This window comes from Micromesistius poutassou (assembly GCF_964030765.1).
Source record: "Micromesistius poutassou genome assembly, chromosome: 7".
Taxonomy (NCBI): domain Eukaryota; kingdom Metazoa; phylum Chordata; class Actinopteri; order Gadiformes; family Gadidae; genus Micromesistius; species Micromesistius poutassou.
In genome coordinates this window covers 569,222-597,155 of record NC_140277.1, presented here as the reverse complement: position 1 = coordinate 597,155, position 27,934 = coordinate 569,222, and the positions used below count along the sequence as shown (strand labels likewise).

Below are 27,934 nucleotides of genomic sequence, written 5' to 3'. Positions count from 1 at the left end.
TTCAGAATTATTGAGATTCACATTTTAAAAAAAACTATGACTTTTATAACGAGACTGTTGGGGTAGTGAAGGAATGTGTTTTGACTGAGAGGGGCACTCACCAGTGAGTCTCCGGACAGGACCTCCAGCAGGGAGATCAGGTTATGTCCATCTCTCAGGTCCTCGTACAGGTCATTGATATGCTTCCGGACCTGCGGGAGAGAGAGCGAGACAACGCATTAGACACACGGGACATCACAGTAGTGCATGTGACTCTTCAGGGATGACAGAAAAACAAACTGATTGTGAGGCGATTCAATTATAATGTTACCTGGACGTTTGACCAAAGACCCTTCAAATGATGGTGTGACAACAGACAGTATAGCAGCACACTAACACACCATGTCAGCTATTATGCCGAAAGCTCATGTATCATTTTGAAATACATACTTAAACGTATTAACCAAGCCTTTTTAATCATTTTAATAAAATATTTTTAAGTCCTCCAAAATGATTGACCCCTGCAATTCTGCTCAGCTCCCCCTGCATAATCCTGTTCCAAACCTCCATTACCCTCCAAAAGTCAGACATTAGGATATTTCTGCCTTGTACAATCTGTGACAACATCTCCCTAACACCTCCCGTTCAATACATTTTGTGGCAATCTTTTGCTACTGATGTCCTAGCTTCACATTAAAGATCATATTACTGATGACCATTCCAAAATAAAAAAAGATATTCCTCTCTTAGCCATGTATTGTCAGTCTAACAAGCAGCGCATTACTACTGAAGTCTGTCCAAAAAGAACACCTTAAAACGCATCACAGAAACACAGATGCTTTGATCAATAGAACGCATCAATAGTGGCAGTCACTAAAACACTAAAACACACTGCTAAGTGACAGTGAAGGAGAGAGTAAGTCAACACCAGTACAGCGCCTTCCTTAAGGGCTGATTATGGTCCCACGTTCACACAGACGCTTCGACGCAGTCGTGAACCTTTATGGTTCTGCGTCGGGTTTTAGTGAGCGGACCAATCGCAGCCCTTGCGGCTGCGTCGCCTCGACGGAAGGTTACAATCTTTGTGAGGCGCACGTCAGGCCCTCGCGGTGGACGCAAGGAGGGTCCACAAGGACGTGAGGGGTCCGTAACCCCCTTGTGTTGCGTGAACGTGGTCAGATCCCTATAGCTCAGCATACTTTCCAGTTGTTCGTCAGAAACCTGGTCATGCGGTACTTAGCAGCCACTAAAGAATATCTGTAGTTTCCCCAATGCATATGGATAACTTTGATTTCACTTCTAAATCGCTTTGGATTAAAGTAAATAAATTCAAATCAGGGATGAGAAGTAATTCAGATGAGTTCTATTATACTAAAGTATGATAGCCTGGCTATTGCCAGACCAAGTCCAATTGTAGATTGCACGTTGGTCTGGTAAGGGTGCCGTCATTTTCTCCTGCACAAGAGGCGGGCGTAGTTCAAATGGCTGCAAGCAATTGGCCACCAACGGGGCTAGCTGGTAGATTAAACTTTTACCAAAACCAGTCGGCAGTAAAGCAAATACATCCTTTCTTGGGAGGAATTGCTCCAGAGCAAGTTTCTGCTCCGCTTTCAAAGAAAACTTGCCCCTGAAATCATTTAAAACAGCAGCGACAGCTGCATCAACGGGTAGCGGTTGCTCCGCTTCGGTTGCTTTGGCTGCTTGCGACGTTTCTCTGTCGTCATCGTGTTTAACCAGCCAATGGCGTGCCAGGTGAAAAAAGCCAGCTTGGTGATTGGTGCCAAACGGATTGGGATAGGAAACAGGAAGATTAAACATGGTCCTTTCCATCCCCATGTGCAGGGCGAATTCCAATCGCCGGCAGAAGTCCAGTCTAAAAGTATGACGATGTGTGTCTGTGTTTAATGTGCTATAGGACAACGAAGGAAGTCTACGGCATTGAAGGTGAGAAAAATGTGTCTCTAAACTCTACTACAACGAGCAGGAGCAACACAGTCATTTGTAAGAGGTGTTGACGATAAAGAAGGTCAAACACATTGTCCATCAAACGGAAACATGCACTCCAATAACGCAGATGGCATATTCTATGATCTACTATGTCAAAGGGTCAGTAAGAAACGAAGATAATGGATAGATTTGAGAGACAAAAGCAGAGGGGATGAGATAGGCTAATGGACACTGATACACAATCTCTCCCTCTGTCCCTCTTGCCGCTGTTATCTTCTGGCAGGTACGTGTGGTTGAGGTTAATTGCTTTCTGCACATGCCCCTTACATAAGACAGCTCCCACAGGGAAGGGAGGCAGATTGAGAGACAAGCAGAAACTCCTTTACAACCATCCGAAGACTGTTCAGCCTCCCCTTTCCTCCCCTGTCCCCATTAAGTTATTTTTGGTGAATGAGGTCTGGTGGACTTGATTTTGGCTTTATTATGCAAGTTTTACATCTTATTTTCTTGCAGTAGCTAAGGGAAAACCCTATCAATTGGTCCCTCTTGGCCAGACCCCTTGACTCTTAGGGTTTTCCTACATTGTGAGCATATTTTTGATTATAGAAATCTGATTTGAGTTCCACTTTGTATGGTGACTTTTGGATGCTACTGGATGGACATGGAAACATATGGCAGAGCTGCAACTTGCATGGTCAACTAATCTATCAATTATTAATTGCTTTAGTCTATAAAATGTCATAAATAATATAAATGGCCATTAAATGTTACCAGAGTAGAACTAAAACTAAATTATGAATGTTTATAAGCAGGCAAATATTTTCATTTCTGAAGCCATAAACAGCAAAAGTATGGCCTTTTTTACTGAAATGACAAAAATGGCTATCATTTTTTTGGACATTTTATTCTGACAGATCATTTCAGTTTATAATCCATTCTGGAGCTATATATTTAAGCAATAGATCACGACAGGCTGTGGTATACGGTCATTATACCACAGTTAAGGGGCGTTGTCCGTCCCGACGCGCAGCAGAGGCTAAATTGCCGACCGTGTGCCTATTGCTTTACAACATTTCCACCCTCTCCAGCAATCAACATGTTTTTAGGCTTCAGTGAACTATGCTATCGCTTTTATATATAAATAAACAACAGTTCAAGTTAGGCGCGGAGTGATACTGAACTCTGTAAACTGAACAGGCGTCATAGCTGTGTGTATACGCTCAATATACAACAGTTGGGAACCAATCAGATCGCTTGATTTAAGCCACCCATTTTATAAAAAGCTATATAGCACCTCAGTCTGTGCTACACCTGCACTTCCTTCTTGTAATTGAGTCTGGGGGCTTTCTGCTGCAAGTAAACCTCCCTCCCCTCCCTCTCCCTCCCTCCCTCCCCCCCCCCCCCCCCCCCCCCCTCCCTCCCCCCCCTCCCCCCCCCCCCCCCTCCCCTTCAGCCTGAGTAGCAGTCGTCTGAAATCCCCACACTGCCTTCCTGATGACCTGCATTGCCTCAGGCATCTCTCCGTGCCATAATCCCCGCTCGCAGGCCACAGCTGTGCCTCCGAAATAGACCCGCACTCCTATCACGTTATTGGGTCAGCCAAAAAGCGTCCCTGTCCCCCCCACCCTCAGCCCGCCCCAACCCCAACCCCAACCCCAACCCAGTCCCCCACTATTACTCAGCACCCCACTTCCGTACGGACCCCAGTGCACAGCGGGCAACGGCAACGGCAAGCCACGACAGACACAAATGTGACGGGGATTGGGGCTGAGTAGGCCTACTCTGACGCCAATGTCACGGTGTAATGTCAAAATATGTGATTATATAACATGCTATGCATATTATGTGGGCTTTTCTAAACGACACCCATTGGCTACATAGAGTCAGCAACAGAAGGCCTACAGAGTATTCTTAGAAAGCTTCTTCCATTTGAGTAAGGTTAACAGTGAAGTATGGTTATATCTTAAATCTGAGGTTGAGCTCATGCTAAGGATGTATTTCAATTCTAATTTTAAGCGACAGTATTGAACACACCAAACTTAAATGTTTCTAAACTGTATTTAGAAAATGCAAGCCAACTGCCTGAAAACTCGTTTGGAGACCAAATTACTGCAACCTACAGCAAATGGTTATGTACAATTAGTTTTATGTTGAGGCGTAACGTATTTATACAATTCCCATACCGCTTTAAAGGCAGACAAAATCTCCCCGCGGCTGAAATGCCATCAATCCCATTTCACCTATTGTGCAGTCAAACGTGCACCTTGTGCAAGATATACCATGCGACACTTGCAGGTACTTGCAGGCTCTGATAAAAAATTCCCTTAATGACGTTCACAGTTGCAGCACCACCATAGCGATGTCCTGTAGCAAAAGGCGTATCACAGCATAGCGTGCAGAAGCATAGCGGACCGTGGCACACGCACGCACGCCTCGAGAGGTTGCTTGCATGTCGGCACCTAGCACCAACAGGAGTTAGGCTAATTGTTGTCTCTCGTTGACTCCATGACGGATTGTGTATACAATGACGAAATGGGTGAGTGATTCCTAACAGATCCTGATTGAAAAGTATTTCAGGACTTTAGCGTTGTGAAAACACCACCACTGAGATATGTATGATGATGATGAATGATTTCACACTAATGAAAAACGCAATTAAACACAAATCAGCACAAATACATTGGCCATAAAGTTCTTACCTTAAACAGATGCTGGTTTATCCATTTGGTAAATGTCTTTTTCTGCACTCTGTCTCTTTCATCTGAGGGGAAGCAGAGAAGAAACAAGCAGATGTGAATAATTATAAAGTGTGTTGTTCTATGGGTACATTTATGCACATTTTAGCTGTACTTTATGAAACTTTAATGACACATTTTTACTTTGTCCTCTGTTCCTCTTGGAGGAACAAGTGCTTTCTGTTTCAAAAGGTCTTTAATTAGAGAGGAAAGTCTTGAGTTGGAAAAGGCTCTTGCGGCACACCCCTCACCACTTTATTTTTGTTTCTTGTATCCATGACAACGCACTTCATGCTCATGACTAGACAGTCAAGTGAGAGCCTAATACATGTATAAAGTACATTACTGTACATGCAAACAGCACAATACTGCAATACTGTAATATAATGTACATGACAACTATTGTGCATTGCATGTCGATTAATGTACATTAAAACGTATATTGTAGATTGCATGTACAGCGTTGTAAATGACAACTACTGTTATGTACAGTGCATAAAAAAGGTGCAACAAGTAATGTATTCCCAATGTGTAGACCTGCATGCAAAATGATGTGCTACCTGCTGTTCGCTCACAGGTGAATAAAAGCAATGTTTCTCAGAAGGTTTCTCTGTTTCCGATACATCTAACGCTATGTGCTCACTATGTAAGATAACAGTAAGATAACCGCCAACACCTTCCCAACCACAGATAAACCCTAGTGATCCAAATGAAGGCGTTCATCACTCATCACATCACTTCATCACAGAAGAACTACCAAACAACAAAATGACTCATTCAAATACAATGAGGGTGTAATAGAAGACCTGTGAAAGAAAACCATGACATGAACGGAAATAAACATATGTTCTTAACCGTGCCCTCAAACCTTCTGCCATAAATATGTTTTTTTCTCCCAAACCAAAGAAAAATACAAAGAAAAGAGATCCACGTGGCAAAATCGGGGCAGGGACTGGCAGAACGCTCCGAGTACAGTAATAAGCAGTGGTAGTAAGTGAAGCACCAATACTGACCCATGCAGCACATTAGCGTCACCAGATAAGCCCCGTGGAGTGTCTCGCTCCCTCCTTGGTGCTTCATGCCTGCTCTCAGTAGCCCCCCCGAGGCAGCCGGCCCAGAGGTACGTACGACGTGTAGTCCAGATCCACGGGGACGGTCCCGTTCTCACACACACACACACACTACGACACCGCTAACCAGAGTGAAGCTGGAGTGACAGCAGCCTCCCCTCCCACCGCGCTCTGTGCCCGGCAGACCTGCTCCAGTGGCAGCCCACAACACCCTGCCTCTGGAGGCGCCCGGAAAACAAGTCCTGTCAAGTTTTTCCACAGTTCCTCAATAATGTTTTTTCGTACTTTCCAAACTATTTTGTGTTAATTCCAAACCCCAAAACGACGTTACATGCGCTGCCTTCGAACCGCTTTGTGGGTGGTGGAGGGGAAAACAAATTTCGTCTTTGGTCTGGAAAGGGTTTTTTTTTGCCCTGGGTACGGGGTGACTTACTCTGGTGCGGTAAAACTGTGGTGTGTGACTCATTGTTTTTAAAAACAACAAAACCTTATTAGCCAATGAATCATAACAGATTGAATCAGCCTACATTCTCACCTGACTCTGATCAGACAACAGCATATATTCCTTAGCGGGATGCACAGATGCCAACCAACTCTGTCAGTGTTTCCCATACATAGACCAATGTGTGGCGCAGCGCCACAGATTCAACAACGAGCGCCACAAATTGATTCCGCTTTTTAAATGTATTTTTATTTGAACGCGACTTTTAAGTATAAACATCTCACGCTCTCACGCACACGCAACAAATGTCACATCAACAATCCCGTCCGCCCGCAACCCAACTCCACCCCCCCCCCCCTCAACAATTCCACCCGCGGTTATAATGTAAGCATTATAAGATTCTACAGAGTCTCACTCCGGCCAAAAACCAAACCAGTTGCCAACCCTGCAGGGGGGCACCACACATTGCTACCTGGTCTGTGGGAAACACTGTCTGTGTTCGCATCAGTACTGAGATTGTTTTGGCTGCCGTTTGGCTGCTTGGCTTAGGCCTGTATCGGCATTTGCAGAATGATGGACAACCAGTTTAATTGGTTCTCCTTTTGATTTGATTTCCTCATGTTTCATGTCTCAGCATGTGGTGAATGCTTGATAATCATTTCAGCTTGCGGCAGACAGTCTTGTGGGTAAAATAAAATGTGTTACAGTATTTTATAAGGTAGTGTATGCTTTGCAGGTTTACAAATGGCCTGAAATGTGTTAGAAAGACATTAAAATGGACAGTGAATACTGAATGGTTAAAAAATTATTATAGAAATCAAGGCAAACCATAAACCCTCTATCCTCGTATATCAATATTTTCTGATTAGAACAATACAATATGAAATAATGGTTTTGCACCACCCTGATTACCTACTAGCCCACCGTCTCTCTATGGTCGAGTCATGTGTGTGATCTAAAAATAGTGTAACAGTAAAAGCTGCACACACATTAAAAACAGGGCTGCAGTGAGACATGTGCATGATGCTGGACATGGCAGCATTTGAGGTGTGAGCTTTAGCAACTGATTACAGGATAGCAGCTGATAGGCTCACCTTCAATTAACAGATCAATCACTATTATCAATATTATTACTTTTTGCCACACATCCGTCTTCTGTGGGAATTAATCTGCATCTCTATAAAGCTAAATAAGGGGTTATATAAATAATACAAATCGCTCTTGGGTGTCTAGCATTCAGTATAATGCTAGCTTTCAGTGTAATGCTAGCTTTCAGTTGATGCTGGCTTTCAGTGGTGGTTGTGCATTTTTGTTCATAGTGGCAAATTTAAGATCCTGAACTTGGTAATAATTACTAACTGGCTCCAGAGAACATCATTAGTATAGATTGTCTGAGAGTGCATTCCAGGAAAGCATCCAGAGCAAAGGGCTTGCTGCTAAATGGACTGTAGCATCTCTGAAGGATGTGGGGCCACAACCACGCACGCATGCACGCACGCACACACACACACACACACACACACACACACACACACACAGGCAAGCACGCATGCACGCACACACACACGCACGCACGCATGCATGCACACACACAGGCACGCACACAGGCAAGCACGCATGCACGCAAGTACGCAGGAACGCACGCACACGCACACACACACACACACATACACGTATACGTTTGCAGCACACATGTGTGTGTATACTCAATCAGGAAATAAACTAGAAATAATTTTGATATCTTAAAAACACACACACGGACACACAATATTCTCAGCATACATACATTTTGTGAACTAATTCACAAATAAGTGCTAGTATTGGAATTAGTACTATTGCATGAAGGCATGAAAACAAATCAATTTGAATTGAAGCTATATTTGATACACATTATAAAAAAATATCTTAGTTTATTATTGTTCATTGCGAAATCATTTGGTAATGGATATATTTGAGACTCACACTCAGAACTGGCTCAAAGGTGAACGTGAGATGAATGGTAGGGTGCCCTCTGGAGGACACAACAAGTAGCCTTTCTTTAGCATGAGATCGTTTTTGCTCAATTAGATATCTTCCTCAACTGGTGAACTAGTAACTAGTGAACTAGTGAACGTAACCCACTACACCATATGCTAAAAGTGACACTTGCAAAGGTTTAAAAAATGATAACAATATAATCACCAGATATCATTTCAAGGGATTCATAGTGCCGGAGAGAGGAGCCGGATCGGTAGATATCACATATGGATCATCTCTGCTGACGTGAAGAAAGCAGCAGTCCTAATGATTTCAAACTACCTTCTAAGGAACAAACTTTTAGCAAACGCCATTGGCAGAATGTTACGATTTTTTTTTTTTTTTTTTTATATCCAAGATGTATAATGACGTTTTATCTCACTAAAATTTCAATAAACTCTAAAACATAAAAAGTGGATGTCCACTTACTGTGACCATGTAGTGTAGTTCAGTGTTTTTCAACCTGGTGGTAGGCGCCGGTAATGCAGGTGGAACGAGGGATTTTATTCTTGATATTCTTGATAATAGACAATCAAGATAATTGAAAATACTTAAATTATAAATATTGTTCAGTGAATATAGTATTATGGCTTTTTATTTCAAAAACAATGTCATTGTGCATTCCATCATGTGTTTTCCACTGATGTTTTGTGCTAAATAAACACAGTGGGAGCATAAGCTGCGTCTCTGACTCCCTTCCACTGTCTCCCACTGGCCATGGCCTTCTTGCAGTAATAACAGTGTATGAAGGGGTGCTGACCCTCTTTGCTCAGCCACCCCATGTGGATTCATCTATTTTTACAATTTGCACATGAGGTGTTCCGTGCAAGGACTTGAAGATAATGTAGTGGTACAGTACACCTAACGTCAAAGGTTGGGAACCACAGATTTCATGTGATCCAACACATAAACCTGTTGTTGCATTATCTAGTTGGTTGACGTAGGCCCAGTCCCATTTCTCTCCCCTTAACAAGAACACTTGCTTTGAGTGCCCTTAGCTGCAAGTCAGCTCCCGAGCTGGCTAGTGTTCAAGGGTTGATTTTAAGGGAAAATAGGCACTCCCCCTCGCTCCCCTAAGTATTGGGACACCCTACCCCTTCGCGGGAACACGCAAAATCTAGGGTTAGGGCTCAAACCTAGGGTTAGGGCTCAAATCTAGGGTTAGGGCTCAAATCTAGGGGAAGGGGGAGAATTGGGACAGAGCTATACACAGAGACAGAGATATAAAACGTGTGTGTGAACGCCTTGAGGGGATCCTTGTTTATAGCACACGTCAAAGGGCAAGACAGCATAAAGCCATGCTCTCCTTCACAGAGAGGACATAGCCTGCTTAGCCAGTTTGTGTAGTTCTCTCCCCCCAAAAAGGTTTCTCTGTACTAATAAAGCGTATTAAAATGAAAGGTACAATGTGTACGATTCAGCCCCTCCCAGTTAATAGCCGGGAGACTTTCAGAATTCAAACTAACTAACCAACAGTGATCCGTCCACTCTGACTGGCTGTGCAACTGCGTGACGTGATCTTGCGCAGCTGGGCGGGCTGGGTAGTGGATGGGAGGGGTTTTACAGTGTAGACAGCAACAAAAAAAAGCTAAGCTAGAACCTAGTTGAAATGTTACAAAATGTTGAAAACATTATATTTTGACATCAAGAATTCAACATAGGCCTGTGTGACTGAAGGTGTTTTTTATTGTAGACGTTTCAGGAGAAACTTGATTATCTCTGAAATACACATACATTTATAGATGTCTTGTAAACATGGCATAAAGTAACCCTGATGCTATGCCATTGTATGGTCTTGTAGGCCTGAAGTTGGTAACCTATTCACTGTGAGACTTAACCTGAGCCTTTACCTGCCAACACCAACAGCACATTGAAAATGCATTTTATTGGTATGTTATGCTCATGATCTCTTGTTGAACTGACAAGTATGTAACTTGTTAGGTGACTGTTATTTTTAGTAAGAGTTGGTTGACTTTATAAAACACTTCCTTAACAGTTTGCATACATAGTTTATGCAAGGTTAAAGTTTCAGAAAATTAATGTTCACTCAGAGTATGGCAAATGACCAGGTAACATGTTAACCAATAGCTCTCCAGTCTCGACCTGTAAACTCTTGACATTTGTGGATCTACATACAACACCTGACTACGTTTGACTGAGCACGACACTGCAAGAGGAGACTTCAAACCTATCTTATAGTTTCCCCTATTTACTTTTGAAGTATGGAGTGTCAGATTATTGCCGTGAACGTTGAAGAATCAAGTTTATCAACAACTTTGATTGGGGCTTGTGTATTAAACGCCCTCTCACTCTCTCTCTCTCTCCCTGTACTGGTCAGCGTTGGGCATTGTGGGTTAAAGTGGGCACCGTGGTCACACGCTCATCTCCCGAGACTCGTATTTGCAGGCCTCCGGTTAGCATGTGCTCCGCTATATTTAGCCTCAACCTTAAACCACGCCGGCCCTGCAGCTTGGCATCACATACTATATAGCAGGGCCACTGAGAGGGCAGTGCTCGGCCCTTCAATTCAACTATGAGTGATTAGAATACAAATTGCTCCATCTCGACCTTAACGAACATAGGAGACGATTTAGCTTGTTTGTTTTTGACTGAGGAGTCGCTGTAAGTCTTTCTCTCAGGTTTTTAGGATCTTAGCTCTCCATTCGAATGGAACAATGTATTAGGCTCCGTCACATCTCTCTGGACAGTTGAATTCATGAAGCGTTTGACAAAAGTTCAATCGATTCTGCATCGGAGCTAATAGCAATATATTGCATATACCAGCAGGCTTCCTGTATGTAGCCTTACCAGAAGGCTGTAGAGACGGAATAGCCTAGAGACAGTCCACTCACTGCAGTAGATATTCCTGTTAGCTGACTAGCTTGGCCCATCCTTACACAGGCTGATTCGAAAGGAGAAGATGGATAGAGAAGGGAAACTCACTAGGAGCCTTGCCTTGTGATCAATTGGTTTATGTCGCAAACACCTTTTGCTGAATTAACATACAATAACATACACCTGAAAAGTCACATAAATCACATAACCCTAACCCGTATAATCCATGTTTCCCAATCCTGTTGGCCCTGCCTGGGGGGTAGTAACTTGGGTGTTGGGGGGGGCTTAAGAGAAATGTGAAAACTAAACCCCCAAGTACCACACACATCCTCACACAGACACGTGAAACATTCCTGCTCCCCAGCTCACCCCCCTGCTCAAGTCACTAAGCTATCGACAACAGTGCATTTACCAGGGATCACAAGTCCACGGGCATACAGGGTTGAGTGGTGTGGCTGTGTATGGGAAACGGGTGTGGCTTTGTTGCTAATAGCTTTACATTTGTTTGCCTTTAAGGGGTTAACCCTCCTACCTCCTCAACCTGTTCCCCGGAAGGAAAGACTGTTTGAGTGCCTGTTGCCCTGAGCGGCGATGACTAAGCAGCGACGGTACCACACAGTGCTCCCAGATGGCATTGTCTCCAAACAGATGAGTCTTATAGTGTTCTTATAGCACACACGCTGACAGCGTGAAGCATGTGGACAAGTGATCCGGTGAACAAGTGGTCAACAAACAGTGAAACTAGCCTGCTAGACGGCGGGGGGAAAAGCCGTTAGAGGGTGCATTTCTGTCATTCCTCGCGAGTGACACAATCAGAGCGCTCGTCTTCTCCTCTCTCCGGGGTTGGGCCGTCTGCTGAAATGTTGGCCTGGAACAGCCCATTCATTCATAAAGCCTGACGAGTCCTCAAAGCAGCCCTTCTAGTCCGCCTGGGCCCTGTCGCCTCAGCACGTTGCACCCAGAGCTCTGACAATGAACCATATGGAAGTCATAGATTTACATCTCCATTGGTTTTTTCCGTTCACTCTTTTTGTAGTCTGAAAAAGAGCCTTGCTTGGATTTCTAACCATCACTGCAGCCTACGTCCTCTGACGTGCTAATGTGGACTATTTTGCTTCAATGTACTTCTTCGACCTAACCGGCGTTGTCACATCTGGGCCTACTTACACTTGTCCCAGGCCGACACGCCGAGAATTATGTGATTGCATGAGCTGGGTGGTGGTGATCATGGATATCCTGCCTGCAGAAAATCGGGCAGTGGCTGAATCATTTCCTTATCATTGTAGTTAGATGTTCGTTCCAAGGACACGGTTGAGATGGAATCTCACGCTGGGCAGGGTGCTGGGGTATAAGCCAATCCAAAATGAGGGAGCAAGCAAGCTAGTTAAGATTGAGTATCGACTATCGTGGTTTCTGGTAGTCAAACCATTCAGCAAAACAAGGAGAGGCCTGGTTAGTGGCAAGAACAAGCACACACACACACACACACACACACACACACATTGAAATACAAGTGGTGCCATGAAGCGTCAAAATTGCTCTAGGACAACAACTGTCCTGGCTAATTAGATGTGCTTATAATCATCAACTTGCCTAAACCTGAAGCCAACATGATTTATGCATTTTTGTCACTATTAACTGAGAGTCCCATCTATATTCTACAGCTCAGGACCAAACCTATGTATTTGAACTTCTACAAAACCACAACACACACACACACCCAAACGACAATCCAACCCGAGACAAGCAAGCAACGCAACACTAGCCCTGAAATCCAGACCCACATCTAGAGAGCTGTAGGGTCTGGCAACGAGCAATGAAAATGGCCCAACTCGAGGGGCGGCACCAAGCATGCATTTGAAAATATCACTGCACGCAATTGGATAACACTACGACCAGAAGAAGAATTAGAAGAATACAAGGGGTGACGTATCCAGACCAGCGGAGCTAACCAATAGATAAGACTCTTGCTGTATCCGGTCGGTAAATCAGATACACCGATGTGATTGGTGAATGTTCTGTGCCAGGGGAATCGGGGAGTGGGTATATTGCTCGTTCCCAGTGACTCGCTGAGCAAATTCAAATTGTGCTCTCGCGAGAACTCACGAGCGCACAAAGGATCAGAGTGGGGGAGTAGGAAAAGAGGGCTTCTTCTGTCATCCTCGGCACTCGCTCTCCGTCCTCCTGAGACACTGAGGTCACAAATGAAATCCATTTCCTCCATCTGGGATAGGCTCGCTTCCCAGCATCTGCCGGCCGGCTGCTGATAGGATAAGGGCGGTGCTGGAGTGCTAGATGGGCGGCGGTTAGACAGAGAAGAGCTTATGGGCCCCAGCGAGGGAAGAGAGGGAGAGGGAGAGGGAGAGAGAGAGAGCGAGAGAGAGGGTGAAGGGAAAGAGAGAGAGAGAGAGAGAGAGAGAGAGAATGAGAGAGAGGGTGAGGGAGAGAGAGAGAGAGAGAGAGGGGGGGAGAGGGAGAGGGAGAGAGAGAGAGAGAGAGAGGGGGGGAGAGGGAGAGGGAGAGAGAGAGAGAGAGAGGGTGAGGGAGAGAGAGAGAAAGAGAGAGAGAGAGAGAGAGAGAGAATGAGAGAGAGGGTGGAGGGAGAGAGAGAGAGAGAGAGAATGAGAGAGAGGGTGAGGGAGGGAGAGAGAGAGAGAGAGAGAGAGCGTGAAGGGAAAGAGAGAGAGAATGAGAGAATGAGAGAGAGAGAGAGAGAATGAGAGAGGGTGAGGGAGAGAGAGAGAGAGAGAGAGAGAGAGAGAGGGGGGGAGAGGGAGAGAGAGAGAGAGAGAGGGGGGGAGAGGGAGAGGGAGAGAGAGAGAGAATGAGAGAGAGGGTGAGGGAGAGAGAGAGAGGGGGGGGAGAGGGAGAGAGAGAGAGAGAGAGAGAGAGGGTGAAGGGAAAGAGGGTGAGGGGAGAGAGAGAACCGATGAACTGAAAGAGAGAGAAAGGGTGAAGGGAAGACAGAGATAGAGAGAGAGGGAGAGAGAGAAAGAGGGTGGAGGGAAAGAGAGAGAGAGAAAGGCTGAAGGGAAAGAGAGAGAGAGAGAGAGAGAGAGAGAGAGCAGGAGAGAGAGCAATGTACAACATGATCTCATGCAGACGAGAGCTCACACTGCGAGGGCCGAGGGTGGGAGGAAGAGGGAGGAGGAAGAGACGAGGAGCTACAGTCACACTGCCCTTCCCATCACCATGACATCATATAAATACACAACATTTGGACATATTATTATTAGCGCCCCGGACTCATGAGGATTTGATCAGCTGATCAGACTGCTTGATTTTTGAACGGCAACAGATAGGGAACTCTTAACTGATGCCAAATGAAGGCTGATAATGCCAGGTTAATAAAGGGCTATGATATTTAGAATTTTAAATGCAAAAGAAATTGTGTGAATGGAATCGTTAGCATGATTTTACTGGCGGATATTTTATCATCTTATAATTTTACTTGGATATTTGTAGAATGATCTGATGGAATTATAGTCAAATATGAAGAACATTGATCAAAATACTAACATAGTATTACAGTATGAATCCATGTTGTGGGTGGTTTGAGGGACGCCTAGATGTTATTGTTGAATGCATACTGTGAGGTTGGATCTATTCGCATTGATTTTTTGTTTGTTGGATCTATTCGCATTGATTTGTTTTCCCAGCATAAAAAAAAGCTCAATAAGAGATTATGCCTATTACACTGAAAACAATCATTCTTTTTTATCCTTCTCCAGAGTGAGAGTTTGTGCTACAAATGTTTAGCTGTTAACGGTTACGATATCTAATTGAATTGGCAGGCGTCCTAAAAGGATAAAGCCAGCTTAAGAAAGTCTTATAAACAACAGTTCAAAAGCAAGAATGCCCCTCTATTGCTCACAACTTGTCTGTCTTGTGATCTGCAAAAAGCTACTTAACTTCAGTGGTGCAGACATCAATATTGTCAAAATCACATGTTAACAACTTGACTTGTTCAGCAGAATCTATCCCAACATTCATGTGACAAGTATAAAAATGTATAATTGATTTATACTGGCCTAACTTTAGTCTAGACTTTTGTCTGTTCTGTTAATGTTTCCCTGTCTAGCTTTGAGTCTCTGTCTCAGATTAAAATTCCAGAATTAGTGAATGGTGCTCTTTGGCATGGTACATTATAGTAACTAGGAACTGCTAAGCTTTTCATACTCTGAAACTACTGAAAGTCTAAAGCTAAATCCTTGGCGTGAATATGGACATTCAGTGACTCCCTCAAGCAGGCAGATATTCTCATTTAGAGTCATAAACATCTTGGTATTTCAATTAATGTATGTGTTGACTGCCAATAACTCAACAGTGGGGAAAATGTTCTAACAGATAATTAAAGCAAGGAAAACTTCCCAGTAAAACAGGTGGTAACTGTATACCGTTGGATGAGATATTTAACGGGCTGTATATTTAACGGTGCTAGGAGAATCTTACAGTTAACAGATACAGATTGGTTGAGGGTTGACACAGGTAGTGCTTCAGAATATATCCTCCACAACAATGGTATGAAAACATCCTCTTATCGACAAATTATGTTTTCACCTTAAATATAAACATAGTCATTAACGTTGATAATCTCCTTAAAAATGAGGTTTTAGGGGACTTGAACACAGATCCAAATGTGAAAACAAAGGTTTTTTTGTACAGTAGTCCTCACTCAACAGACCATGTCTGCCCTATGTGTGTGTGTGTGTGGCTGTGTGTGTACGTGTGTAAGGCATTTGTGCGGGCGTGTGTATTGTGCATATGTGTGTGTGTGTGTGTGTGTGTGTGGCTGTGTGTGTACGTGTGTAAGGCATTTGTGCGGGCGTGTGTATTGTGCATATGTGTGTGTGTGTGTGTGTGTGTGTGTGTGTGGGTGTGAGTGGATGTGTGTGTGTGTGTGTGTGTGTGTGTGTGTGTGTGTAAGTGCATGCATGCGTGCGTGTATGTGTGTGTGGGTTTGTGCATGCATGTGTGTATGGGTTTGTGTGTCCCCCTGTGTGTGTGTGTGTGTGTGTGTGTGTGTGTGTGTGTGTGTGTGTGTGCGTGCGTGCGTGCGTGCGTGCGTGCGTGCGTGCGTGCGTGCGTGCGTGCGTGCGTGCGTGCGTGCGTGCGTGTGTGTGTGTGTGCATGCACGTGAGTGGGCCACTAAGCCATTTGAATGTGATGAGTGGGCTGTCCATATGGAGCAGGGAGGCTACGCTGGGCCGGGCCCTGGAGGGGCCGACAAAGACAGTGACTGTGCAAAAATAAACAATGGCCTGTAGCAAGCCATCGCTGTTAATAATAAGGCTAATTATCTAGATGGTCCGTTCAGATGATCATGGGTTTCTACCAGGGCTGTAAGACATGTGTAACACTTTACATTAAGGGTACATTTGTCACACATTGATAAACAATAGCATAGCATTAGCATATGGGATGGTGTTTGGTTTAGCGGTAACCTAATTATGTTAATTAAGTTGAAATACTTGAATAACTTATTTAACATGAAAAGCATTAGTAAACATGAACACCATTTGTCAATTATCACTAGACCATTAGTCAACTGTGTTAGTTCATGCATATTACCGCAGTAATTAATGTTGATTAATGTTTAATTAATATACCATTATTGTACAGTTTTGCCTAGACGTGCTGCCTGTGGTAGGAGTGTTTTTAAACAGAATACAAAGCCCAGCTCAGTGTTCAGACACATGGACTGTAAAGCACACTGATGAACCACACCCTTTGTGAACGTATGAAAGACTCGATCAAATCTGCCTGCGATAAAGGAGATTGAGTTACAAGAACAAGATATCGTAAAAGTAGAGAATCTGTAGGTTCACGTAAACGGCGTCGTGTATAAATTGGAAATGAAACCCTGTCCTGGAATAAACTCCAACGGTCCTGAAAACATGATTGGTTGCGAGTGATATTCTTCCGGAGGCTTTATATCGAGAGAGGGCATCATCTCTAATGATTGTCAAGGGGAAAATCACCCTTTCCTGGAATGAATAATTTAAAAAACACCTTCCAACTGTAGTCTTTGTGTTTGCTGAAGAACACATCCCTTCAGCCTGGGCTCAAGTGTGCAAAACCTTTTGTACGATAATACTTTCGGCAAGAACCGAAAGTATGCTTTTGTTAAGGGCGTACACCCAATTAGTATAGTGTTACTAATGATTATAGGACAATGTTAGAACTTGATTCTTAAGTAATGCTTTTTAGCATTTTTTTCTTATGTATTATAAAGTGATTTCTTTCTTTATTCAAATCTGTTCCGTAATAAATCCAATGGTCAAAGGAAAACTGTCAGTTTATGCTGAATCAAGAGTAATCACAATCTCAAATTGGTTCCTCATTCTGAATTGACGCTGTTTCACTGGCTAAATGTTAGCAAAGATACACTTCTTATGTTTATTATTTAGACCACTTTTTGATGGACCTAAACTCTGTGGTGGACATGCGTCAAGGCTAGACAACAATATTATTGATGCTCAGTGGTTGAATCATTTGTTTTTGTTTTGCTTGGTTTCCGTGGATGTTTGTGATTATAAATAGTATCAGTTCTGTTCAAAAGCATCACATGGTGAGAAGCTTGAGGCTCTGTTTAGGAGCTTTTTCAATATGAAACGGTCTTGTTACACCAACATCAGTTCAGGCACACCTCTGAGAGGTTGGGCCTGAGTAAAAGGGCATCATGACTAGCTGTCACAATGTACATTATTTTTTACAGAGAAAAGTCTTAATCCATCATACACCTATTCACGTTCTAACACTGACGAGAAACCAGTGTGAGAGCGAGTCCATTACAGCAATAGGTCACTCACACAAGAGCACACACACACACACACACACACACACACACACACACACACACACACACACAAAGAGACACAAACACACACACATTGTTATTACCAGTACAGAGGGAACACAACAATACAGTCAACTTATTTTAATTTTGTATCATGGCAAAGCCTATTGTCTGTCTCTGTCCTACTGCCTGAAGTCATTATAATTTCCTCTGAGATCAATAAAGTGGCACATCATATGATACCATGTACCATCACGTTGAGTCGAAGGAGCAATCAGTGGAGAGTGCTGGTTAGGCTCCAAAGCTCTAAGACCATACACACTCTCCCGTCGAGTGACTCAGGATGATACATTGCACTACATAGCGATGGGAACAACTGTGTTCCTTGTTTTTTGAAATTATTTTTAATGCAGTTATCCAGAAGGATCGATAAATGAGAGTCTAAACATAACGATGCTGCCAGTTTCAATTCTACTCAACCGTCACAGAAGAAATGACGAAGAAAGAAAATACAGCAGAAGAAAGTCACTCCATACGAAGCAGTGTGTGCGTAAATGCATAGCCCAGGAAAAGCCACATTCACAGTTACACAGTCATAACTATGCGTCTATGCTAGTCAGCTGTCAAGCTGGTTTGAGGCCAGTAGCCAATAAGGACATCGTTATAAAGACTTAAACCCATGAGAACTAGGGCACTACTTCATATAATTGTGTAACGTTGAAGACACAGAATAAACTCAAAAATGTCAATTCCATATTACAGCTGGTATCTTTGACAGAACACTAGGCTGTATAACATTATGGAATATTCAAATCTAGGTTCAAATCTAATGATCATCCGAAATCAAATGAATGATCATTGTAAGCCCTTGGCCAGCCTCCCCCAACCGGATGGGCGAGCTGTCAAGCTGAAAAAACAACAAAATAATTCACAATTTGAGGACGGCACGTCCAGTCGGCTGGCTGGGAGGGGGCGCACAGAAATACCGGGCTGTCAAGCAGTTCCCTCATTGTTCATGGTTGTCTAACGCAACAAAAAAACAACAACCAAGCATATCAGTCTGTAGCCTATAATATCCTACCTTTGTACTTTTCCAAAACATCCTCATACGCTTGAAGATATTCCTTTTCGTCGGCGATCATGTAACCCGGCGGATTGTACTGAGCCATAGCCGGGGCTCCACAAACTGGACGCTCACCAGCCCCGGGTTGCGTGTGTGGTGCTGCTGGTGGAGGCGATGGGAACAACGCGAGAGTGGTAGGCGCTGTTGTTCAGCGAGAGGAAACGCCCCTACATCCCGCCCCTGTCTGCGATCCAGCCAATGAACGGGACTTCCTCTGTGGGCTTCGCGGCTGATAGGGGGGCCCGCTGACCATAATAATCATCAATTCCCAGACATTTTTTCCAGGGTCTTTGTACCTACCACCTGCACAGTATTACAAGACCCCGTTAGTCCAGTGATGTTTTTTTTTTTATGTCGTCACGTTTATTATATTGTGGGATCTACACGAATGTGTAGTAGACGGCATTTGAGCTTTCAAAACCCTTTCCTATCCATTCCGTACTATTATTTTCTTTTGGAGAAAATGGGGCTTTCAAGACAAAACAATTCAATTGAGAGTGTGACGTTACCATGTTTACAACCAGGCACCCGACAATCTCTGGCATTATGGTCAAATGAAGTCAGGTCATTTTGGCTCGTCCCGTTTCATTCCAGGGGAACCTGTTTCATGTTCCCCTTCACAATAGTGACCAATAATTAGACATAGCTATACTTATAAAGTGAACAGGCCTTTACAGTGTATGTGTGTGTGTGTGTGTGTGTGTGTGTGTGTGTGTGTGTGTGTGTGTGTGTGTGTGTGTGTGTGTGTGTGTGTGTGTGTGTGTGTGTGTGTGTGTGTGTGTGTGTGTGTACGAATTCACCCTCTTTGGTGTGATGTTTCCTAAAGCGCCCGTCTTCCAAGGCGGTTGAGACACGTTTCAAGTGGTTCATTTAGGAAAGAATGGAAGGCGTAGGCCTATGTAATCAAATAGGTCGCTTTGGTCATGTCACGCCACTTAACGCAAAATAAATGATCCAACAGATGTGTACTTCCATCATAGGGGGCGGGAGGGGACTCAGACTCACCTGCGATCCGGAGCACCGCTCTTTCGGCTGGATCCAGTATGGACCCTCCCTGGATCTTCCGCTTCGAGCGCTCATGTCTGGGGAGGTTCCAGGGTAACGTGTCTCCCGGAGCCGGGGACGCAGAGCCAGATTTCACGCTGTATTCCTCTTCGTCGGAGACGTCCACCGAAGACATGGAACAGTGAAGGGACGGATTCCCCGAGCTGGAGCTCTTATGAATCAAAAATAAAAGAGCAAAGAAAAACAAGGCTTGTCTCGGGTTCCCAACAGCTCGAAATTAATTAGAAGAATATCCTACTTGGTCTTAAATTAGACAACGTAATAATAGTCTCTCTCAGTCGGGCCGTCTAAAATAGGCAAGTGTTCATGCAAAACAGGCGGGGCGTGAATCGGCGTGTTTAAAGCAGTCAGGTTGCAATAATAGACTAATCCACGATAACAATAAAATCATGTTAACACAAGGTGAATACCAATTGTATCTGGCTCCCCCGCCAGGTCGGAGGCAACACTTACCGCTGTATAATACATCGTGACACAAGATAAATATCCCCTTATTTTCTCCCTTGCTCAGACACTCATGTCTGCATCAATTGAAATCCACCTCGCCTTCGCCCTCCACAGAAAGAACAGCTCTCCGCCCGTGACTCCGAGTCTCTTTATAGTAGGATCCGAGATGATGTCAGCCGCTGAACAGAGCAGAGCATTTCGCCTATGCCCGGAGAGCGCTCGTCCGTGATGCTAGGGAACGCTGCAAGTGCCCCCGCGTCATACCCGTGCTAATGTCAGACACCGCCAGCGGTGTGTATCCGTGGTGAACAGCGCCCCCCCTCAGCAATGTGTCGGCTGGGATTTTAATACATCAAAGGCTAGGGGAAGGAGGGGCGAGGGGGATATTTGCCAGGTCATAGTGGGTGGGATGGTTAGCACCATGCCAGGGTGGTATTGCCATTTTGTCGCCCAATCCAGGCGGCATTAGTCACATACGGGTGTTGCAACCGCGAGGCCTGATATCTATCAAATGTTTGCCGATTTAAAAAGGGACTTTTATCTCCGATTGTAGTTAACAGTGGGGCACGTTGTTAGAATCACTAGCATGTATTTACTCCCGTGGTTGATTGTATACTTGTCATGCGCGGAAACATGGCTGAGTACCGGGTGTGTTGAAACAAGTTGATAGAAGAGGGAGGGTTGCACTGAATACCATTACACTGACACTGCTCACCGCAGCTGAAAGGCATTGCACGGTTTGATCCCCGTGGCTCCATCACATTTCCCTGAAAGCATCCTTAATCAAATGACCTATCGGCTATCGGCTTCCTGCCGTAATCCGATGCAATCTTCTATGGGTTAAAGTCTTCTAAATCGAAAAGTGAAACAGACTGAAAAAATAAAATAAAATAGCATGAATATTTTGCATTGTTGTTCTCTTTTAAATGTAATAACAAGCATGTGTGTGTGTGTGTGTGTGTGTGTGTGTGTGTGTGTGTGTGTGTGTGTGTGTGTGTGTGTGTGTGTGTGTGTGTGTGTGTGTGTGTGTGTGTGTGTGCGCGCGAGTGTGTGTGAGGGTGGGGGTGGTAGGATGTCTTATATGATTTAAACAATAATAACAAGCCAAAATACCTTGCCAATATTTAAAATCAGCCTAAACGTATGTTTCACACATAGCATCACATATACAATAAACATAATATTACCAGTATTATTTTGGATGGATGACGTTTTGCATCCTATGTGTCATTTCGTCATTAGGTCATCTTACCCTTTTCATTCTCCTAATGTTATATATAATATAATATAACAACAGCGCCAGCCCAGTCCAAAAAATGGAATCGCTTTCTTTATAGGATGGTCCAAATGAGCATGGACAGTTAAAATGTAGACACTGTAAGACATTTCGGACATAGACACAGAAAAATACATTTCCATGATGGTAATACTTCACCTTGTTACGACAAAATGTAGTTTGGTTGTGCAGCTTGTTATGACCCTATTTTCTAAAGACAAAATCAAGTAAGAACAGTAGGCTTGTGTCAACTTAAAAAAACACAATGGTGGGGAATACCTACAGCTTTACGTGTGGGGGTGACCTGTATAGATTGATAAAATTCCGGCTGTACTCGCTTCTTTACTTTGCGTTTCCTCAGAGTAGAGGAATCGGGATCGCTCTCGGGAACTTCGACCAGACTCGGCTTTTCCTCCAGCACTCGAGCGCGCACGCTCCTTCTGGCGTGGCGCGGACTGTGCCTACAGACCTGCAAACAAGAGCACGTGTCAAGCTGTGCACATTCGTTACATCTGGTGTTAGGATTTCAAAGTAAATGTCCTGTCATGTAAAACAAATACTATACTATATTGATACAACGTCGCCGCCCATTTATACACACATTTTATTTGAACATGTGTTTTATAAGTAAACCATTTTATTTTGTGCAAGAGCGGAAAAAAAAGTAGCCTACAATTGTAAAATGTTTAAGACTACAGCAAATTTATTGTTATCTTTTGAATTCACATTGAACATTTTTTTTCAATTAGTCCAAAGAATGTTGATTATTACAAGATGACTTTTCTCAAAGCACCGAATCCCTGAAATAACTTAATTAATTCGTTATGATAATGGCATTTTACATTGGTATATAATGAGTTGTAGGGCCAATTACAAATTATAAGCACTATATTCGTTTATGGCTAGAAACGTAAAGCTATTGTCTGTGGATAGTTAGCCAATGCATTGTTTTTGCTCCTATAATACAATACTTTAATTTTGAAGGAACGTCCCAGAACCGGAAGTAAAGCTCCTGCAACTGTGTGCTTGCTGACGCAGTAGAGTGGAAGTGAACTGCGTCTATGAGGATATGTCATCTGTTATCAGATGAAATATGCTTTCTATCGACATATTTGTTGTTCTTGTTTTGCGTGTCGTTATACGTGTTTTTTGCGATAATCGTTTGTATATTCTAAACTATCTCCACTGACTTGTTTGGACGATAAGCCATTATTTATTTAATACATAGGCTACGCACTGCGCATATGGTCCATAAATAGTTATTTTAAAAAAAGATCTAAAAAACAATGAATGACATCCAACAAAATAGACCAATGTGTGATTTGGGTAAACCCCCTTTAAATATGAAGCTTTGATCCACCCAGAAGTGAGAGCATGGATTATGAATCTTGGTTCAAACCAACTATGGCCTACATAGGAACAGACTGGTTGGAGCCAATGGGAATAAAAGTTTAGCCTACCTCTGACCGAAAATGATGCGCTCGGAGGCCAACTGTCAGGACAGATACATACTATGTCAGAATATACGCTAAAATCGAGGGTATATACATCAGATAATAGGCGCTATATGGTAATTTATCAATTGGAAACATTCGATTTGCATGACATGAATTAAAAAAAAACGTAAGCCTCTTGATAAGCGGTTGTCTTTTGAACTATATGCTACCACAATGCACCTGGCTATGTATATATATATATAGGCTATATATCTCTTCACCAACACACTCAACTGCTAAAACACACTCCTGGTTTTAGCACAATGTGTCATTGCTACGACAAATATAAAGATAAAGCGGTAGATGATGATCTGCCATACTGGGCTATAGCCTATTACTACAGCACTGTTCTGCAGGCGCATCATCCAGAGAGGCGGCTAGCCTCGGCTACTCACCGCGGCTCCTCGAGCGTCCGGAGAGCACCGATTTTATTGGATGCTCTCCATCGCGAAGCTTGCGATGCCAGCAACACAAAAATAAGATTGTCGCAATAGTTCCGAGCAAAAGCAGCAATAATAACAGCACACATTGTATGCTGTAAGGTCTCAAAAGGACCAAAAACGCCGCCGCAATCATCCTATAATCCGCTATGTAGCGCAGAGCTAGACTGACGCTCCTGCCGTAACACCGGTCTGAGCGTATGACAAAATTACACTTTTTTTTTTGAGAAAAGCCAATCGGGCACCAGAAGTCATCCTAGACTTCAACGAGTTCAACGAGACGACCCATGAGGATGGAAGCATTCATACAAGACTAGTGACTCAGCAGGGATACACGTTCCTTTTTATTTATTTATTTAACAACAATGTGTCAGCAATTTCCCTGAGCATCGCAGTACTGCATAGGGCAGGACGGGTCGACGGATCATTGTATCACTGAAGGATCAGATTCAAGTGAAGGGCTCAAGACATAGAACTATAATTAATGTCAACGCCTCGTTTCAATTTGAACCCAACTCGTTTGGTGTGCAACTAATTTCTCGCCATTGCAGTAAAGTAGGCCACATTTCCCCCCCCCCCCCCCCCTATATTAGAATATAACACACTATAAAATAATAACGAAACTGAAATGAATTGAGACACCGCAATTGCCCAACTGTTTATAAAGGGATGGGCCACATTCCAGTGCTGCAACCTTCAGCAAAGCATTGATCACTGTGCTTCATTCTAGTGATCGTTGAAGTAAAAAGGAGAGAAAGAAAAGAAAAAAATCGATCGAAGACTTGACTTGATGGGTGGGGGTTCGGCCCCACTCGCGCGTGCATCCTGTCGAGGACTCCGTCCACAGTAGGCTACTGTCAGCAGCATGTTGGACATCCACATCCAACTGCTACGTCATAATCATCATAGGTTTTACGCCAGCGATGATGTTTAGTAAATGATGTCCCTTTTTAAACATCAATATTTTCGGACATTTTTCATGATTAATCATTTTCCATGGACCTTGGTCATCTATGGAAGCCCCCCCCCCCCCCAAAAAAAAGATTAAAACTCTTCCTTAATTAAAAAAACAACAACTCCCAATTGTAAGTCATAATTATGAGATAAAAAGTCATAATAATGATATAAAATGTCATAATTATGAAATAGAAAGTGCGCATGTGCTCCAGTAGCGCTGTTTTCAAATGTCCCTTCATCGTCATCATCATCGCTGGCATCCCACAACCATGCAAAAGACAAGCAATCCTGAATAATGTAAGAATTACAGTTATGGTTACTTTTGTCTTGGTTTGTCTATGGTTACTTTAAGTCTAAGTCTTAGACTTAGACCTAGAAAACTTGAATGTCCCCGAAAGGCAGGCAATTTGTTGTAGGCCTACAGTACAATCATATTGACATATAATCCACAACACAGACATTAAACCAGACATCAACAGCACTATTTAACACGTAACATACACACATCCATCCATTTTTTTTTTTGTATTTTAGTCTTTCAATAAGTACACCGTTACGACTAAACAAATTAGATCTCTGTTCGTGTAGCTTTGACAATATAGGCTAGCTGTTTATTTAGTAGGCTACGTTCACACCAATATTGTTAACAGTGTCAGTACACGTCTGCAGGCGTCTTTACTCGTCGGCACCGTAGACTGTCTAAGCATCAGCCAGTCACAGGTTACAAAGCGTGGCTACCTAACTATTACATGTTGGCCAACCATAAAGTAACACAAACAATCTGGAGAGAGAAGGTCGTTTGTAGGAAGTACTTGACGTGTTGTAGCCTACTTTACATGACAACGGCTGCTAAAAAACTATGGACCAGTGTTTTGAATATGCTCCACATGCGCACGGATCCGCCAAAGGCACCCACATCGCTGAAGTAGCCTAGCATGCCAGGATAGAAGTTGACAGTGAAACTTTATAGCGGGTAGCTCTTCCGCTGCTATTTGACACATGCAAACAATCCATCTCTGCTGATCACAGTGATGGAGTGAAAACATCGTGCACCTTATCAGAGATAACACAGTTTGGTAATCCACTACTCACAATAATACTCATAATACGCATGTGTTGAGCATAGACTGTAAATGAAATTCAGTGGTGGGGAGCCGTTATGTCATAGTCTGCACGTATTATGTATTCAAAAATGTATGTTGTCAGCCCCCCAAAACGCTGTCGAACCTTGATGTCCTGTCTGTCTGTAACTTAATGTTGTACCGTTGTTCTCTCTTGAGAATGATACCCCTGTCTCAATGAGATTACAAGTATAAATAAAGGTTAAATTAAAAAAAAACAAAGCTTCATGCAAGCTACTTATTCCAACCACTAGGTGGCAACAAAAGACCACTCTATTACAGTCACAAACATAGATAGTTTGTAATATAGCCTACCTAATAATTAAATGCTCTGTTTCCATTATTACCAGTGAGGTTAGCTTTAGAAAAACAGAAAACCGAGAGCCATTCTTCATAGGTGAAGCATAATAAGAGGTTTTGTCTTCAATTAAAACATGAAATTGCCTGTGACGAAAAATGATTGTGTGCAGATCTATTTAACTATTTAAGTAATATTAAAGCTTTGATTTTATTCAACAGGGATGCAGAGATGAACAGTCCAAAAATGGATGATCTAAGTGACTACTTAAGATCCCGGCAGGTGCCAGAGGAAGACATACAGTGAATGGAACAGGAGAAGGTAGTAAATAAATATGGGAAATACTTAATTTTGACAAATCACACATGGACATTAAAAAACCTAACGTTTGGAAGAGCTTTGTAAATAATATCTGGTGCTGTATATGCAGGTTGTTCAGTGTTTTAATTTCCTAAGAATTCCTGAAATATTTTATCTTTATTTTACTTCATTTTAGATTGATTCCAGTGTCATACACTTGATGACAGATGACCAGCTAGGAGAGTATCTGCGTCCTATGGTGATCGGTTGGCGGTTTTTGGATTCTGCAGACGAAAGGAAAAATAACCCAGCAGTCACAAGTCAAACATCTTTGAGCGTCTCAGAGGAAGGCTCTCCAAAAACAAAGGTGATCACATGTCTGAGAGAGAGCATCAAACACCTCTAAAGAACGCTAAGAATTTGTGCAGACACGCACCAACAAGGGTGGGGAAACCAGAAAAGAGAGTGTCACGAAGGACAGTAAACAACAGAACTTGATTGAAAAGGCTGTGCAGTTGTTTTTTTCCAGATGGGAAAAATCCAGAAGGGAGCCTTGCTGATTTTGACAACAAAGTAATTTGTTTGTGTTTTGTTTCAGTTCGTCCTTGAATGAAACGGAAAATAAAAAAAGTTAAGGTCCAGATGGTGCAAGCAGTCTCTGCCTCCGTACAGGTGAGGGAGGGCATGCAATATGGAGGGACGTCCATGGGGTGATCGTACAGTTAATATAAATAGTAGGCATTGCCGATTACTGTCTAAGTCAAGTAGTCCTGACGGTGTGGTTTGTCTTCTGATCATAACATGGTGGGTTGGCACAAAAATATTAATACCCGCAAAACGTAATTTGCAGCAGTGCAATACATTTTATATTTCACAGCTATCAAAATGTAAAGGGGCTGTTAAATTATGCCTACTTGGAATACCTCAACCCACATTATTATTGCTAACCAGAAACAATAACATAAGCATCCGCAGGTTCACTGTGCATAGGTCTAGAACAAAACGATACAAAAATAGTTTTGTCCCTGCAGCCATTACACTGAGGAATAAGTCATAGTTATATTTTGCACAGATTATTTATTTATTATTACTTATTGCTGTTTTTATTGACTCATTGCTGTACTCTATTAATATTTTAGGGTTAGTTATTATTAGGGGTGTAACGATACACAAAAGTCACGATTACATACCTCGGTTTTTAAGTCACGGTTCGATATGTTTTTTGGTACAGCAGTTTTTATTATTTTATTTTTAGTAAACGATTTTGATTTGATTTATTAAATAGTTTCAAACAAATGCCTAACACAAATGAAAATACATAAAATACAATTGAGGATAAAAACACAATCAAGTCCAGGACTTATTTCCACTGTGGTCCTCAACACAAAACATCAGGACAAGAAGAGACACTCACAGTGTCAGAGTGTCACAGAGTGTGTGATAATCAATAAAAACTTAGACCCGTACCGAAAAAATTCGGTACGAATGAGTGTATCGTTACACCCCTAGTTATTATGTTGTTTTACTATTTGTTTTAGTTCACTTCATATGTTAATTCGGACCTGTATAACTTTAATTTTGCCATTTT

General features: G+C 42.9%; 1 protein-coding gene across 1 annotated transcript in view; it reads right to left on the bottom strand.

Annotated features, from left to right (window-relative positions):
• The window catches only part of dst (dystonin), a 124,349-nt gene extending 103,787 nt beyond the window's left edge, over nt 1–20,562 (bottom strand). Inside the window, exons 1-4 of the mRNA XM_084470136.1 lie at nt 20,465–20,562; nt 19,952–20,162; nt 4,626–4,687; nt 102–191 (exon numbers count right to left, since the gene is read on the bottom strand). Coding sequence (XP_084326262.1) covers nt 102–191; nt 4,626–4,687; nt 19,952–20,162; nt 20,465–20,479 — 378 coding nt within the window. The 5' untranslated portion in view covers nt 20,480–20,562. The remainder of the gene's footprint in view (nt 1–101; nt 192–4,625; nt 4,688–19,951; nt 20,163–20,464) is intronic.
• Between the last annotated feature and the right edge of the window lie 7,372 nt (nt 20,563–27,934).